The sequence below is a fragment of the Fusarium redolens genome (genome assembly GCF_020744475.1).
Source record: "Fusarium redolens strain MPI-CAGE-AT-0023 chromosome Unknown BKA55scaffold_2, whole genome shotgun sequence".
Classification (NCBI taxonomy): domain Eukaryota; kingdom Fungi; phylum Ascomycota; class Sordariomycetes; order Hypocreales; family Nectriaceae; genus Fusarium; species Fusarium redolens.
This window is the reverse complement of record NW_025763665.1, coordinates 53,150-70,578: the sequence shown is the minus strand read 5'-3', so window position 1 is coordinate 70,578 and position 17,429 is coordinate 53,150. Positions and strand designations below refer to the sequence as shown.

The following is a 17,429-nucleotide window of genomic DNA, read 5'->3' as shown; positions in this document are numbered from 1 at the left end:
AGGTCGCTGCCTATCTTCAACCTCTCGGATCTGTTGTCGAACTCGTGCAAAATCTGGTTTGGTCGTCCACTGTTTTCCAGTAGCGGCAACGAAAAGTTCTTCGTAAATGTTCGCCATCGGCTTTTGACAGATCGATCATTCTTATTTCGGATATATCTTCTGGATTATCTTTGATCTTGTGTTCAAATACCTCTTCTTCGGAGGCAACTGTCTGGTCGCATTATGCATTTGGGTATAGCGACAAAAATATCTTTGCAGGTGTCAGTGTCCAAATAATCGATGGGATAATTACGTCTCAGGTGCATATTTTGTCCTTCATTGCGAGTTAAGTAGAGCTTGTCGTATGTGTGCGATGCTCGTGGCTTGTGGTGTAGATAGTCGGGTCGGCGAGCTGTTTATATGTCTATAGTACAGAACAGAACAGAGTAAGAGTTGGCAAGGAGACCCTAAGATCCAAATATCAATGAGAAAGAATGGGAACTCACAAAGAGATGAGAAATCATGGCTGCCTTATGTACAGAAAACGTCGAGGGTACTCTAACTGCTGTGACAACCTGGCAACCTCCTGCGTTGCGTTCGATTTGCTCGTGCGTCAAGGAAACTCTTTACTGACTCCTATTAGCCTTCGAGAATGGAATGAAATCACATTCTTTGATACTGATAGATTTCAGGCTCTTTTCGCTTGCTAATGTTGATTTATCAGGCATCTCGGGGTGTTTGACACGCAATACAAACAAAGAGCCATTTACAGAAAGTGACAATTTTGACAGGAGTTGATGTTAACACAGAGCTTCTCAAATAGGGGTGGGTGAAGACTTGGACTGTACCCTAGTGGATCTGTAGTAATAATTCATGGCCAAGGCACTGACTGTCTGCAACAATCATCAATTCATTGTACTACATTGGTGAAGGCAAGTTATTACAGTTCTTCCTCATCACTTACAGATATGGCTATACTGATTGGGATCGGTGCCAGACTTGACCACGGCTTTCCCGCACTTCTGTTTTATTCTTTTCTCCATCTCAGTTCAACCCTTTATCTACAACTACTCACTCGACTTTATATATATATGCACAAGGTTCAGATAAGGCCAAAAGTAAAGGCCCAATGGTTACAGACGATGGGGAGACAGCTGTATACAACCTGATTACCACGGTAGGACCGCGAGCATATCCGTGTTCCACCTCCAGCAGGGCAGTCCTGAATTTGGGAGTAGCTTTTAGAAGAAGATTAGAAACACAGCATGGCCGCGGACTTGGCACCGGTCTACTTGGAATCATATCAACTCTTCTCATGATGGAACATACCCCCTGGATTTATAGGGCCCATAAATGACATACCCACGACACGGTGAGTGCATACTTTCCAGATGATCGATCAAGCTGACTTTTGGCAACTACATATTCATAATCATTATCGCGTAGAACCACAGAAGCATGTTTGAAGCCGCCGCTCGAGAGCAGCGAAGCCATTATGGAAGATATACACGAGCCCGAAGGAGTATCAACGGTCAAAACTTGTCCCTTTCCAGTTGAGATTGAGATTGAGATTGAGTACAGAGTTACAGGGCTCTGCTGTATAGATGGACATACCATCATCAGAACATCTCCAAGGATTTCAGGGAAAAAGGGCCATCAGCAACCGAACCATCATCGGCAACACGGCTGAACTTCATCATACCCGACACACGAAAGACAAGACATTATCTTTCAGCAAGGTAGGTTTTTCCATGTCTATATATTACAACACCCTACCTAATATCGACAATTAGGGGCTTCCTGTCAATAACTACAGAAACTGGATGTACATGAAATTTGCCGTCAACCGTCAACTTCAACAAAGCGGCATCTCGCCTGACACTATTGTGCTTATATCGAACCGTCATCATTTCGACCTTTAGCTTCTTAGAAGGTTCTAGCCAGTGGATGCTGCCAAAACATACCCTCACAGGATGTAATTCGTATTCCTCTGATTCAGAACTTTGGATCCAACTTCTCTTACGGACCACAATATAAGTGTGCGAGCACGTCTGGAAAAGAGAATCCTAGCAATGTTTAAGACTGGAAGACAGGCCAGAGGAACATACCTGTCCAAGTAGGATACCGCGGAGGATGAATAGAGCATTCCAGGACCAGCGAAGAGGGCCAGTCCTTCCAGGCCGAGAGTATTACGACTCCATCAATCAAGATCATTCAACAGAGTCAAACAGGGCACATACTAATGCACTTGGCCAAGTGGCAATGCGGTCTTGCCCGGAGCTCAGGTACACCAAGACATATAATAGTACGAGACATACCGTTCACTCTACCAGTTCTCACCAAAGCGGGACGGAGCTCGAGTGCCCGAAAGACGGATGAAACAAGCAATACACGACCGACAGACAAGCGGGTGACACACGTCAAAAGAATATACGCGACGACATCAAATGCGAATGCCCTTTCCAAGGATGCGACGAAAAACGCAACGATCAGCCAGGCATGTCCAAGCATATAAAGAGAGACCGCCAAGTACAAGATTACACAGAAACATTCCCTGACAGACCTAGCCTGAGGAAGCAAGATTGTGAATTTGCTTCGCTGGAATTTTGTGTTTTTGTCTGAAGTTGGTTTCCTTTTGTTCTGAGTTGTGACTTGATACTGGCTTGAAGGTTATCAGATGAGAGACTCGAGGATAATTCAGTTAGACTAGAGATTCTAAACTTAAGATAATTTAGCATAAACTTAGGAAGAATTCATTATGAGGTTAGGATGAGATTATCGTAACCTCTTCTAAAGATAGACTAGCATTTGCCTTGTGGTTCAAAAAGAAGTGCAAGAGGGACGTGATAGTTGCCGCAAATGGCAAAAACATACAACAGCGGGGATTCGCTGGTCGTCACCGACCCAACTACTAATCCGCCGGTTAGTGGCTTGACTATGGGAGAGCGGACGGGATCCCGTATTTTCCACTACCTTTGGTCGTATGTACAGGTAATGGCTGCAAGCTGACCTATGACATCTACCTCGGAACAAATTACAGCATGTCCTCGGGGCTCCTGTGTAAACCACAACTACGCCATCGATCAGATCAACTGTGATAATTATTCTCACACATCATTTTCGCAGAGTCGTATAGATTTAGTTATCAGTCTTGCTCTTTGGTAGTTTATTAATATTCCGTCAAATTTGTCTTAATCTTCCATCTTATGCCAGCCCGACTTTTCCATCTTCTCGTCAGAATTTTGACCTCCAGACAGGTTCACAGTTTAATTTAACAATACACCACGTAATGTATTGATACCTGCGCATCTATTTATTTTGGTGAATATCGCTGTTCACTGCATGCCTTTCGTGTCTTCGATCTTCTGAACAGCCTGTCGCTATTCATCTACCTGAGGTATGCACCACCAGCGTCAGGCATCGGGGATCCTAAGGCGTCGAGTCATGAGCCCTGCGTTCCTGCCGTCTCAAATCTCCTTCCATCTCCCTGTAAGTGGGAAAGCCGTTGCCTAAACCTTGAGCGGTCGAAAGGTTCTGCTTCCTTCCTTTCCTTGACCACTGCAGTTGTCATTTGACGGTCCTTCCTTTTGGAAAAGGAATGAGACTCATATAAATTTCGCCTTCACCCTCCCGCGCCGTTATTTTTTCTTCTTCTTCTTCAACTCGATTAGCATTCTTCAAGAACTGTGTGTTACCAACATGACCTTGAACCAATTTGTTACTCAAATCGCAGTCACGCTGCTGGTGCAATTCTGCCTGCATCTGATCGCCCTTGGTGTCCGAAAGCTGGGTGGGTGGTCGGTCGTCACTGGTGAGTATTTCTCATGCTGTTTCACAGTCTCTCCTCTCTTATCACGGCCTGCTATCCATCCTTTTGACATGACTGACTTAACTGATAGTCCGGTTCTCCAAAGCCTACTAGTGGTCGCTCTTGGTGCTCGGCATCAAAGCAGTTGCGGGCGCCCTTTTCGCTCTTGAGCTCGAGATGTGGTTTCATTCTTAATGAAAGATCGTTCGACCGTCACGGGTGAGGGTGACGGAAGGCGTTCCTCGAGGGCTGTAATGGCCTTAGGGGCAGGCTGGGCTGGGCTTCAGCCTGCTGCGCAGAAGTCCGGCCAAAGACAAGTCAGTCTGTTTGCAACGAGTTCAGGTCTGTTGGTGTATCTTTGGCGATGGGTACTATTTTGCTCCACAGTCACTGGACTGGAGGGCAGAGAGGGGTAAGGGACTGTAACGGTTTCCTCTCCATAACTGTGGTTCTTTTCTTGTTCGTACCTGGGGTCTTGCTTGACACTTGAACTTGACGGGGCTTGGTTCACATCTGGGGGCTTGATTGACATTTTAACTTGAGGGGTTGATTGACATCTGAGGGCTTGGTCGACAAGGACTTTGTTCGCGCCTGGGGGCTTTCTTCTTTTTCTCACTGTGTTCATGGCCTTGCTGCGATGGCATGGAGAGGAAGTTACTGAGGGAGATAGTGTGTGTTGCAAGAGCCTTCGGCGTTACCAGCTGGCTTTAATCGTCCTTGTCTTTGTCCAAACCACTCTCTCCATGACTTCTGAGCTGAATTCCAAATCCAAGTGACGAACCTCGTCGACCAATCACTGCATCACTGCCTCGGGCTTTTTCTTCGACCACAATGCTCGCAGTGCGGGAGCCCTCGCCGTGGCCACGCTTGAAGTAATGGCCGATACATGTTATGATCCACATACCCACAATGAGTTCACAGTTTGTCCACAAGAATAAGTAGACGATAAACCACCTAAAGTATTCATACAGCCATGAATGAATAAGGACCAGAGCTTCAATGGCGCACATGATAGATAAATACACCAACAGCGCGATGACTCCGTCGACATCGAATACCTGGAGCGAAGGTGGGCCAGGAGAAAGGAAGCCGAATCGATCGGGGATGTGTAAAATCTTGGACTGGATGTAATACCCGCGAGTGGCCATCTCCAGCTTCCAAGGGCTGAGGGCGTCGCCGGGGGTGGAGGTTTCAGGCTCAATCATGACAGTGACCTTGCCAGATACCAGATCAGACCTGCGGTGATGTATGTGTGCGGTAGGTACCTAGGTTTTCTAGGGAAGCGGTTATTGCCAGTGGTCAAAGGTGGCAGAGATGATGGGAGTTTACCGTAGAAAATAGTAGATCTGTATGTTTGACTTTAGGAATGGTTATCTGGTGCCTTTTATATTTTTGCTGAAACAAGGTTTAAGCTACGCACATGGGCACCCAATGCAAAAGCTTTCGTGCTTTTGTTATTGGGGCGTGGCAACATTAACCTTCAGGTGCGCCTGGCCTGTCGTGAATGCTGAACCTTCTCAGATTCACAGCAGAGCCCCTATCTAAGTGATCAAATTCCAATGTGGTCGTCTGTCTTCCTCAGATCGAAAAGACTGGAGTTCCCCATCCAAGTCTTCTTCTCTTCCCAATCGAGCGGATCAAAGATGTTGGTTCACTAGGTTCAGATGGTCGAGTAATATAGTATACTATGACTTCTACCTCACGTTCAAGACAGTAATCAAACCAGACTCGAATTGACCGGATATCTAATTCGCCCCTTAACTGACTGATCCATGTGAAAACACCATACGCCAGCCATGCCGACAATAACATTTGAAACCCTAAATAAAGTCATCACACAGCAAAAATGATCTTGAGAACGAGAGCCACCAAAAGCACCACTAAAACAACGATAGTTCGATCAAGCCACAGAGGAACACCGTCGTCCGTTGCTCTTCGAGCTTGCTGTGCTTGTGCCGCAGCCGCAGCCTGTGGTACAAGTCCTTGAGCCGCCGGGACAGGGAGGGGGATAGTTCGGGTCGGAGTGTGGTTTCGGTTCTCCGCCGGTGGTTGAGGGGCCGAAGAATCGTTGGCAGCTGTAACACCATCTGGTGCGGTCTGAACAAATCCCTCTGCAAGTTGAGCTGTCTCGGCGTCGTCGTTTGTCTGCTCGGGCGTGTTCTCGCCCTCTTTCTTTGCTCCCATCTCATCGCGCCATCCCATGTTCAACTCTTTAGGGATCTCAACTTCCTGTGCACTTGAAGATGCTTCCTTTGCTCGCTCTTCGCATTCCTTGATAATCTCGCCGTTTGTCTTCCCGCATGTTGCGCATTTGAATGCCGGTGACTCGTTGGCGAGGCGTTGGCGCACTGCGTCGGTGGTTTCAAGACCACCTAGTTGGCCACGAGCATCAGTCTCCATAAAACTTCGGAGCCTACACAACAAGAAATGTCAGCTAATGCAATGCCTTCAAGAACGGGCAGGAAAACGTACGCTACAAGAGCTGTCCGTACTCCCCATGCAGGTTGCCACGTCTCCTCATGATGGCCACTGATACTCAAACAGATCTCACGATTAGCTTCGAATCGACCACTTGGTGTCATGAAGCGGAAAGAAGGCGGTCGAAGAGGGTATGTGGGTGGAAGAACTATGCGACCATGGTAGATGCCGTTGCTGTAGACTGAGTTGGGTGGTCCCTTGAGTGTGAAGTGCCACTCGAACAGGTCGGATTCGAGGGGCTCGGCTGTGTAATCGGCAGAAGGGGAGTTGGAGATTTCGGCTGCTTCACGAACTAGAGCTCGAGTTAGCTATGGGATCGATAATTCGAAGTGACGATGCTCTATTCAAATGTTTCGTATGTGTTAGAGCTGGCCACTTACGTATACGTCTAATCGTAGGCGATTTCGAGCTGAACTTCGGAGTCGCCATGGCGAGGTTGCTTGCGACGTTCGTTTGCAAGTCTTGTGTCACAGAAATGGAGGTTCCCTCAAAAGATATATATACGGTCTTTAGATGATGGTTCTAGACGGTCATTGCTTGGCGAACGTGGGGAGCTAGTTCAAGGAAGCTAGCTATCGAGCTTGCGAAGGACAACGCGGAAGTAAATAACACGGGGTTTCAGCTTGAAAGGAAACGATAGAGATTCGAGTAACAAAGATCCAGGCAGACAAAATGCAAGTCACCTTAGTCTAAGTACCTTAGCCAACGAAGCTCTTGTTAAACGCAAGGTGGTATCTTATGGGTTGCGCTGCTTGCCTCGTCGCTATGATTGCCGGAACTAGAGTGGGCGGAACCCCACTCATGATGATGCACGCAAGACGTGCTCTTATACAGCGCTCTATCCACTATTAGCATGCGCATGCACTAAACCGTAAGACACCGCATAACGAGTCCACCCAATCATGAGCTCCCCTTACCTAAGCAGGGCCATCACCGAATTGGCCCGGTTCAACGACTCCATCAAGACTGACCATTGCCGTATCATCACTATCCTCGTCGCCTCGTCCACGGCTCCCAATTCGGTCTCTACGTACGTCAATCGCGCTACATCACTCGTCTCATTACCTCGACCAAGTTCAATTCCCACTAACGCCTCCGATCTTTGCAGTCCGAAACCCCGAAACGAGCGACTATCAGATCCAACTTCATCATGGCTGGTCACGGTCACCACAGCTTCAACGGCCCTCCTAAGCCCCCGGTGGCTCACGTTCCCCGTATCTATCGATTTACCGCGACAGCTCTAGGTGCTGGCATGTGGTTCTTCGTGAGTCATCCCAGAACCTTACGCTTTTGAACGACGCATCAGAGCATCGAAGCGAGGTTATCACGTTTAGACGAATGGATTGCTAATGAAATAACAGCTTATGTACCGGGCAAAGAAGGACGGTATGTTCTTACGCATTCGGTGTCTTGCGAGGAGTTTGTCTCGAGATCAATGGCTAACACACTTCAGGTGCCGTTCTCCTCGGCCTCAAGCACCCTTGGGACCATTAAACGATTACCATATACGATTACTTCCATTCCTGCGGCAATTACAACAGAGAAGGCATTGGGTGTCGATATTAGAGAACAAGACGGGTCAATGCGGTGTATATAGAGCAGAAAAGGCTCTTGAATTGAAGGAAAAGATCAAACGACAGTTCCAACGTGATGCGCATGATATTCCGAGTACCAATATGTCACATTCCCTATCACCAATTCCTATGCTCTAATTATGGGAAAATCGAGAACCCAGGTTTACTCAAGTTCTAGTGTTTTAAGGAACAATTGCCCCCGTTGGCGCATAGCCATTCAATTTGCGTCATTGAACCTCCAGATCCTTCTTATTCACAGCTGAGAATTGATTCAGCAAACATGTTTATACAAATTAAGGCATTGGTCTTTTATTCAACCAAACCTCTTGTATTTTTGATCTCTGATGAGACTAACAACTTCATACCTTCTTCGCAGTCTGTGTACTCTATCAACGACTCCAATCAACGCTCAGAAACATCAAACCATCTTTCATCCAATACCTACGCAAATTGCTTTTTTACTCCAGCTTAAATCCGCGATGCTTCAGCAATCACCTTATACTCTTTGCGCTTCTTGGTCTTTCCAGTCACTGACTGCTTGACTGTGCCTATCAATCGAGCCAGTCTCAGGGCAAGGAAGTGCTCAAAAGCCCAGGCCACGATAAAGTATGCGGCACCCAGCCCAATTAGGAACAGTTCATAGTCCCAGCTCATATCTGTCAGCTGCATCAGATCCACGACCCACTGAGCAGGAGTCAGGATCATGTAGACAGTTATCAAGAGGGCGATGGAGATGGTTATGGCAAACGGCCCTATCACATAGTCAGCTCTGGCTATTGAGTGGTGAGTGAGGAGACTTACAGTTCTGTGTGGTCCGTTGTCGGAATGGACGTCCAGCATTGAGAATAACTCCTGAAAGGATATACTCAAAGCATGAAAACAGGAAGAGTGCCGTGTTTTGCGAGTTCTCAATGCTAGGCTCATCCTTATGCACCACGGGAGGAATATACCATGGCTGCTCCTTGACTGTAACATACGTCACAGCCTGGAAAAAGATGCAAATAAGCATGAATCCTAACAAAGGCGTGAGCACCTTGCGTGAGACCAAGTCCGCGGTAGGTCGCTTGCGGCAAAGTCTTGGAGCAGGTCCTGCCCATCCCATGAAGATAGCGATCGGAAGAATAAGAGCAAGATCGATAAAGAGGAACTGGAAGTCTCCCAAATTGGAAGCCCTGGCATAAAGGAACGTGACTGATGTGAACTGAATTGCCGAGTACAAACTCATGTACTTGAAACAACTGAAGCTAGTCACCAAAGCGGCCCGGCCCTCCCTAAGAGATGGTTAGACTTTTTCAACCGAGTTGTTTCTCTTAACTTACTTGATAACTTCCAAGACACAGCGGATGTCAAACACCCGAGAAGTGAAAGGAGCTGCCACGGAGGCTTCTGCCTCAGACAAAGAGATGCCAACATCTGCGGCCTTCAAAGCACCGCAGTCGTTTGCTCCGTCACCACAGAAACCACACGTGTAATCAATGCTCTGCAGTTTCTCGACCAACTCATGCTTCTCATCAGGAGACATTCTGGCAAATACTTTACCATTGATGAGCATCTACAGGGTGATTAGCGAGGGCAACAGTCGAAGAAGAATGAGAACTGACCCGTTGAAGTGCTTGTGGCGACGCAAAGTCAACCATCCATCGGAAAACATCACCGCTGACAGCTAAAGTATAGTTACGAAGGCTGGTAATCTCAAAAGGCAGCGAAGCATCTGCCTCCGGAGGAGGGGGTAGAGGCTGTTGGTGTTAGTCTTGATCAACTTTGGTCGCGTATGCAATAAAAACTTACAAGCAAGGTCTTTTCGTTCAAGTGATACAAGTTGTTGTCAATGCTCTCCCACTGAATCTTGGCTTCTGCATCACGGAAATCACCTGGTGGTCAAGTTAGCATACTTTCCACAACTTCTTTCAAATATGAAACATACCCTCAATGAAGCGCGGTACGAAACAATGAGCCTTTCGATCCATGAGACCACATTCTCGGGCCACGCTAATGGCCGTCAAGATGTTGTCACCGGTTACCATGACTGCACCAATGTTGGACGCCAGAAGCTCCTCCAGAACTGCAGCAGTCGTGGGCTTAAGCTTGTTCTCGAAAACAATGAAACCAACAAAGTCGAGATCACTCTCAACTTCGGTTCGAGTCATCTTCTGAGCCTTGACCCAGCTAAGCTTCTTGAGATGGCGGCTAGCAACACCGATAACACGATAACCTTTGTGAGTATACCAAGACAGAAGCTCGTCGTAATCATCAGGGACTGTGGGAGGTTAGCCAGCTTGAACATCTCAATGCCGTCAGGAAACCTACAGCTTTCAGGACGACAGATCTCTTTCATCGACTCAGGGGCACCCTTCACAAAGATGTCACCACTTTTTTGGCCGAATTGTCGAACAATGACACTGGCGCGCCGCAGATTGGAAACGAATTCAAAAGACTTCTGTACTCCAAGCTCGATGTTGCCCTATAAAATTGTCAGTAGTCAGTTTCCCACGGTCAGCGCAGGGGCCATACGTTAGGTGGTCGTGCAATAGAGGGTGCCAGTCCACCTTGCTCCTCATCTTCTTCAGAAGCATTCTGCTTTCCTTCTTCGTATGTCCAGCGTGTGAACTCAAACATCTTGAGATCCAGTGGATCTCCCACGAGCTCATCATCAACAGACCGTAAAGAGTGACAGGTAGCCATAGTGTGCAATGCGGCGCGGTAGGTATCCTGGGCGTTCTGTCGTGTTGCTTCAGCCAAGAGCATCTGAGGCTCAGTCACAATCTCGCTGAATTTCTTTGAGTCACGATCAACAACTCGAACACCCAAAACATCTAGTCCTTCTTCCGTCAGGGTTCCTGTTTTATCAAAACACATGATATCAATTTTTCCACCAACATTCACTCGCTGAGGGCTGATACAGAAGATCTGCTTCTTCTTCAGTCGGCTGAGAGCAAAGTTGGTACCGATAGTCAGAGTTGCAGGCAGTGCGGGAGGTACAACAATTGTGATAAGATCGAGCGCTCGCACGATAATGAGATGCCATGCAATTCCAAGTCTAATGAAGTTGACCAATGAAGCCAGGAACCCAATAGCAGCGACAATAGCCATGACACTGATGTACCGGAATGAATCGCGGTAGAACTTGAAACCAGAAGGCTTGGGGAACAGCATTGATCGCACCAGGGCACCTTTTGTAGTGTTGAAACCAGTCCGGACAACGAGGGCGAGCGCAACAGCGTCGTCTCCTTGGTCTTCCTGAGGCCTTCTGGCGCGGATGATTTTGGTACCACAAAACAGGAAGTGTCTGGCCGTCTCAGGGGTAACTGAAGACGCTCCTAGGTCCATTGTACGCAAAGTCTCGTCGGTGGCTGGCAACTTCGAAACGGGAACAGATTCGCCAGTCAGCATACTTTCGTTGACTATGCAGTCTCCGGTAAGCAAAAGACTGTCACTGGGGAACTGTGTTAAACTGGGGTCGCTCAATTCGTAGACATCTCCAGGTACCAGTTCACTTGAACTGATGAATCGCCAGAAACCGTTTCGAAGAACTCGCACGTCGCATTCGAATCGCGAGATCTCACGGAGACGCTTCATGGTAGCTCGGGTCTCAATGAGGGTAGCAGCAATACTACCAACCGACATGAGGAAGATTGCAACCGCATAATAGTAGTAGCTATCCATAGACCACAGAACAAGACTAGCGATCTGAAAAACGTAGAAAGGGTGTAGAACTTCGTCCACTAGAAGCTGCCCAGTTGTCTTCTGTGCAATATCGATGAGGTTGCTGCCAAAGACAACTTCACGAACTCCCCTCTCATCGGTATCCAGACCAGCACGGGTCAGTCGCACATCAGTCCAGTTTGGATCTTTCCAGCCATTGAAGAGCATGAACTTGTCTTTAAGAGGGTGAAAGCACAGTCGGATATAACGGTAATCCAGTGTTCGGAGGTCGTCAACAATTGGGTCGACATCCTCGTCCAATGCATCGGAGTAGAATTTTTCAGGTAGGCCAAAGATGGTTGATAGAGGTCGGCCGTAAATCTGAGATCGAACATCCATGGTGACAAGTTCACCCCATTGGTTCTCTATCACGACCCATTCGCACTCTCCAAGCGAGGTTGCTTGTCCAAGCAGACCAACGTACCACCTGGGAAGCCATCGGAAAAGCAGATAAGCGAGACCGCAAGTAAGGATACACAAAGAGATATAGATCGCAGAGCCGATCTTGCTTGTCTTGAAACCGGCGACGACGATGGTGAGATCTTCGTTTTCTAGATAAACTTTTTGACTGACACGTCCGTGGCGACGAAAACTTCCAGCAGTAGCTGTACTGTCTCGTCGCAAGAGATGGACGTTGACCGAATGGCGAGAGTATGCGGATGAATGTCTGCGCAGGGCATAATTGTCTTCGGAAATGCGATAGTCTCGTTCTGGGGATTCGTCGTATTCCTCGGTACCATCAACACCAAACTCCAAGTCTCCGATATCTGAAACGCTGCGCCGTATGTAATCGCCAGCAATGCTCTGCACAGCTACACTCTCGGCGTCGTCGTCGTCGGGAAACCCTTCATTATCGTCATCGTAGTAGGCGAAGCTGGCGGTCGAATCGGCGCGAGGTCGTCGATGGGAAAAGGCTGATACACTGGTGGGAAGACTTTCGGCAACAGGACCAGAGAAAAGCTGATAAGGGCATATTGTTAGTATTTACAAGATGATACAATCACAACAGCTCCAGTATATAGTTGCTAATTACCTCCTCATGCGCCATCTCAACATCTTCAAAGATGCTCGATCTGCTCTGATTAGAGCTCATTCGATAGAGCCCAGCGCGACCGTTGCCATTGGTATTGGCATTGGATGCGCGATGACGGCGATGGCCATGATCTTGGCCCGGCTCCGGGCTAAGAGGAGCGTCTTCATCCATCAATTCGTTTAAGGAGAATTGGTTCGCATGATACACAAACAAATCCTCAAAGTTGAGATAAGAATTTTGCGTATAAGTTGTAGGTCGCGCGCCCGATTACGTCGTTGGCTGAGCGCTCGTGCCCTGGCCAAGGCTGACCCGGAGAGTCATACCGATATGCCGAACTGGCCCCGCCATACATCATTGGTTTGTTTCTGATACAAGACGCAAGGCTGAGAACAGGATACTTTGGGCCATAACGTCAAAAACTCTGGAATTTAGTGATGAAGTTCAGTTATCTACTGGGTTCAGAGGGTTCAGAAGAGAGCTACAGGATTGGCTACCTAGCATGTTGACTCAAGGGCCAGGTCAAATTGTTTCCTGATTGTGGTGCTTTATGAGCAAGGTTCCTCGGCAAAGAATTTGGCTGGGTCTGGGGTTGCTGTCCACCTATAGCATCTAGTTGTGAATCCCATCCGCTTCTTTCTTTGACCACTTTGACGACCGCTTTTTAATTTTTCTATTGTCAACAGACAAAGAAATGGTGGGCGAATAGGAGGCTGCATAAACAACCCGCTCCTCCTTCACGATACAAGGGCGCGCGCGATTCGTGACGCATCCCTCGACTTGTTGGTATCGGAGATTCACCAAGCTACAGCCAATCGTGCAGGGTCCATCACAGTGCGTGCGAGCCACGTTCTATCACGCGTATGCAGAGACATGACAGATACGATGAGTTGAGTTGAGTTGTTGGATATGCTTGTGCTTCAACCCTTCTACCCGAGCCAAAGGGGTAGGTTCTTCGTCAGGACTCTTTCGGATCCATCCGTGGCCCTTTGCTTTTTGATGGTTGGGTACCTACGTGTCCAACAAGCGAACTATCAGTAGATATTGTAGGGTTGGCCTCGCTTGATTCATGCCTTTCGATGTAACATATAACTCGAAGCGGTTCCCCGAGATTATGTACCTTGCTATGTATGTATGAGCCATGCCATGAGCTATCAGACCCGAGTGTTCCCTTTCGGGCGAGGCCGGGTGTATCTGGTCAACAAAAGAAGCCAAAGGCACAACAGTTATTCAGCCATTCTTTCTTTCAGGGACAACATGTCGTCGATATGTCGTCGTTGTTCCTGGTTTAAGCATTGGGGGCGCCACCATTCCAGAACCTTTGCGACTGAAAGAGAAGGGCCGGTGACTGAAGGGGAAGGGTTACTCTGATGGGCAAGGGATCTGAGAGTGTTGTGTTCTGGAATCCGTCTAGATTGTGGCGAGTGCTTCCCTTGTACTGCGAATGGATGAGTCGGAGAGAATCACGCATCCAATCCCTGTGTGACGCCACAGAAAAGTAAGTCCAAGGTACATGCATATTGTGTTTGTGTGGCCTTGTGTGAACCCGTTCGGAAATGCACTGTGTTACTGTGGCTGTAGGTCCCCTCCACTCCCCGGCTCCCTTGGGTTTCTGTTGTCTCACTTCTCCGCTCTCTCACAGCGCCTCCACACTCAAGGCTATTAGGTAGAGCCCGCCCAGAGGAGGACCCATTGGATCCTCTCACACAGTCTGGCTGGGCAGGTGCTTTTTTTTTTTTTTTTCTAGTTAGGCGATCGACCAGTTGAGCTTGGTGCTTGGTGGGCGGCCCAACAAGTTCAAAAAGTGAGAGAGGAGACTGGACCGACAGAGGGGAACCTGAACAACCTCCATACTACTAGTCTACCTTACCTACCGCCCTCTCTCTCTCTCTCTCCCGTCTCGCTCTGTTTTGTAGGTACAAGCCCAGTGCCCAAATTTTTTTCAACTTATCGCCCCCCACCAGAATTTAGCAAACGTCAACGGCCGCTGCTTTCTCAACTTCCTTTCATCCCTCTCCTCTCAACCTCACCTCGTCCCCAAAAGACGTCTATCACAAGCGCCTATTCGAATTCTTTCAATATCAGACAAAATGGCCGAGCCCATTCGTGGAAAGCGCGCTCAGGACGCCGTGGCTCCGTAAGTTATTTCTTTACCTTGAAATATCAATCTTCTGCCTTGGATTGTTTGTTTCTTTGCTTGCCCGCCGCTTCACGATCTACGATGCTAACTACCCCACCTTCGACCAGTACGCCTCAAAACACACCCGCAACTGCTGCTCCCATCTCTTCCCACGCTCAACAGCCGGGCGTTGCTAGTATCAAGGAGGGTGAGTATTTCTTTTTTGGTTTTTCATGACTTATCATGAACCAATCCCCTCGGCATCAGGATCATGGTCTAACCCCGCTGTAGAGGATCTGGACCGTGCCGCCGCGGCTTCAGTTTTCGCCCAAAACCCCAAGCTTATCCAGATGATTCAGGGTCGCCTCGGCTCCCTCGTGGGCCAATCTTCGGGCTACATCGAGTCTCTGCCCGCTCCCGTCCGCCGACGTGTCGCTGGTCTCAAGGGCATCCAGAAGGATCACTCCAAGCTCGAGGCTGAGTTCCAAGAAGAGGTTCTCCAGCTCGAGAAGAAGTACTTTGCCAAGTTCTCCCCTCTCTACGAGAAGCGTTCCGCCATTATCAACGGAAAGACTGAGCCTACTGAGGAGGAGATCAAGGCCGGTGAGGAGGACGATGAGCTCGAGACTGACGATGCTGTCAAGTCTGAGCAGAAGTCCGATGTTCCCGACAACGTTTCCGGTATCCCCGAGTTCTGGCTCTCCGCCATGAAGAACCAGATCTCTCTCGCTGAGATGATCACTGATCGTGATGAGGCTGCCCTCAAGCACCTCACCGACATCCGCATGGAGTACCTTGACAAGCCTGGTTTCCGTCTCATCTTCGAGTTTGCCCCCAACGATTTCTTCAAGAACACCACCATTACCAAGACATACTACTACCAGAACGAGAGTGGCTACGGTGGTGACTTCATCTACGACCACGCTGAGGGTGACAAGATTGAGTGGTTGCCTGGCAAGGACTTGACTGTCCGTGTCGAGAGCAAGAAGCAGCGAAACAAGAGTAAGCAATGATTTTGGGGGATGCCCCCTTTGTTCTTTGAATTTGGCGACTAACCCAACTCTAGACACAAAGCAGACCCGAATTGTCAAGAAGACCGTTCCTACCGAGTCATTCTTCAACTTCTTCTCGCCACCCAAGGCTCCTACCGATGACGATGATGAGGATGCCGAGTCCGACATCGAGGAGCGCCTCGAGCTCGACTACCAGCTCGGTGAGGACATCAAGGAGAAGCTCATCCCCCGCGCCATTGACTGGTTCACCGGTGAGGCTCTGGCTTTCGAGGAGATCTCCGACGATGACCTTGACGGTGCCGATTTCGACGACGATGATGATGAGGACGAGGATGACCTGAGCGAGGAGAACGATGACGAGGAGGAGTCTGACGACGACGTACGTTGCCTCGCAGCAAACCCTTTGTTCACTTCTAGGACTATACTAACTCTTGTTTGCAGGATGAGTCTGGCAAGCCTAAGCAGGAGGCTGCTGAGTGCAAACAGAGCTGAGCGGCGCGATAGAGCGCGACGTAACGCATATTCTCACTCATGACATGATTGGCTTTTATCGGGTTTAAGGATTTCATCTAAGTCACCGACCTACTCGGGAAAAAAGGGCGGGCGGTGAACGACGGGAAGAAAAAGGCTACAGAAATGAGAAGCGGTTGAAACAGGTCGGCGATCCAGCCGGTGCCGTTTTTCAGAACAAAAAAGGTAGCATCGTCATTTGATAGGCATCGTTTGCAAGAAAAAAAAACCTACGGTTTTTGCGAGCAAACTGGGACTGGAAACCACGTTGATAGACAGACACACAGCCAGAGGGCACAAGTCGGCCCCGCGATATTATGTTGCCCTCCTCTTTTTTGCAGCCTTTTTCTCTTACTTCGTTTTCAGGGGTTTTCTGTCTTGTGTTTATTTTTGTTTTGCAAATAACGTTGATTTTCGTTCCTGGCATGGATGTAAGGTAGTGACAGAAGGGATGGTTCTTACAAGGAAGGGTGCAAGGGTTTACCAGGTGCATAATATATAGAGAATGATTCTTTGCCATAATGCAATAAGTTATATGTTGTTGCAACAATATATTGACTATATTTGTGTACTCTTGTTTATTCAGTGGTTTCTGTGTTTTGACGTAGTTGGCTGCATACTCATGTGTATCGAAATGCGGTGAGATCGTTATTACCACCACAAGGATGCAAGACATGTTTGGAGCCGACGCCACGACGACAATGTCTCAGTTGTAACCCGGGGATATGCATGTACGTCACAGGACGGCGAGTCATGGTGTTTACATAGGATGTGTTGAATATGATATGTCCAATAGTGATCGTTTATGTGTTGTATCATGATATTGCTTGTATTCCGCAGAATTTCCCAAAGTTTGAACTGTGTATCTTCCAAACATATAGCTTCTCGAGCAATTGAAGACTATTATTATTCTAATCTATTAGATAGTTATCTGGCTTTATAGAGATACAAACTGGAATATCATGGAAGATATGCTGATACATATAGGGTAGGACATGGTTGGATAATGGTGCTTCATCTGATGACTCTCAACTCAATTGCCTCTGAGGCCAATTATGACGAAACATATTAGGACGTTGACTGAACTCAAGATACACCTTTAGAAGAGAGAATGGTCCTCATGATTGAGTTGATGGATGAAACCAATAAACGGAGGTCCGTCTATCCGCCGCTCAGCTCCGCTGCATCCCGCGCCGGGCTGCATATCCTCCGACTA

General features: G+C 48.2%; 6 protein-coding genes across 6 annotated transcripts; 2 read left to right on the top strand and 4 right to left on the bottom strand.

Annotated features, from left to right (window-relative positions):
• Positions 1-1,718: 1,718 nt before the first annotated feature.
• BKA55DRAFT_553030 (uncharacterized protein) lies at positions 1,719-2,827 on the bottom strand. Its single transcript, XM_046191492.1, has one exon. The coding sequence runs from the start codon at positions 2,488-2,490 to the stop codon at positions 2,203-2,205; it is 288 nt and encodes a 95-aa protein (XP_046054509.1). The 5' UTR covers positions 2,491-2,827; the 3' UTR covers positions 1,719-2,202.
• A 1,667-nt stretch (positions 2,828-4,494) lies between these two features.
• BKA55DRAFT_533496 (uncharacterized protein) lies at positions 4,495-4,992 on the bottom strand (the record flags this gene model as incomplete). The annotated part of the gene is made up of 1 exon (XM_046189476.1): positions 4,495-4,992. The coding sequence occupies one exon, from the start codon at positions 4,990-4,992 to the stop codon at positions 4,495-4,497; it is 498 nt and encodes a 165-aa protein (XP_046054508.1).
• Positions 4,993-5,620: 628 nt separating this feature from the next.
• On the bottom strand, positions 5,621-7,039 carry BKA55DRAFT_670635 (ubiquitin-conjugating enzyme/RWD-like protein; the record flags this gene model as incomplete). Its single annotated transcript, XM_046197954.1, has 3 exons — positions 6,646-7,039; positions 6,260-6,557; positions 5,621-6,200 (listed from the first exon to the last, which is right to left on the bottom strand). The coding sequence occupies exons 1-3, from the start codon at positions 6,692-6,694 to the stop codon at positions 5,621-5,623; spliced, it is 927 nt and encodes a 308-aa protein (XP_046054507.1). The 5' UTR covers positions 6,695-7,039.
• Positions 7,040-7,415: 376 nt separating this feature from the next.
• Positions 7,416-7,759, top strand: BKA55DRAFT_683971 (uncharacterized protein; the record flags this gene model as incomplete). Its single annotated transcript, XM_046198571.1, has 3 exons — positions 7,416-7,529; positions 7,627-7,651; positions 7,719-7,759. 3 exons carry the CDS (start codon positions 7,416-7,418, stop codon positions 7,757-7,759), a joined length of 180 nt encoding a protein of 59 aa, XP_046054506.1.
• A 548-nt stretch (positions 7,760-8,307) lies between these two features.
• On the bottom strand, positions 8,308-12,745 carry BKA55DRAFT_500303 (uncharacterized protein; the record flags this gene model as incomplete). Its single annotated transcript, XM_046186743.1, has 9 exons — positions 8,308-8,591; positions 8,641-9,110; positions 9,159-9,391; positions 9,441-9,575; positions 9,628-9,710; positions 9,764-10,096; positions 10,147-10,300; positions 10,351-12,501; positions 12,575-12,745. 9 exons carry the CDS (start codon positions 12,743-12,745, stop codon positions 8,308-8,310), a joined length of 4,014 nt encoding a protein of 1,337 aa, XP_046054505.1.
• Positions 12,746-14,661: 1,916 nt separating this feature from the next.
• Positions 14,662-16,195, top strand: BKA55DRAFT_501133 (uncharacterized protein; the record flags this gene model as incomplete). Its single annotated transcript, XM_046186797.1, has 5 exons — positions 14,662-14,708; positions 14,819-14,898; positions 14,982-15,692; positions 15,757-16,082; positions 16,145-16,195. The coding sequence occupies 5 exons, from the start codon at positions 14,662-14,664 to the stop codon at positions 16,193-16,195; spliced, it is 1,215 nt and encodes a 404-aa protein (XP_046054504.1).
• Positions 16,196-17,429: the final 1,234 nt, after the last annotated feature.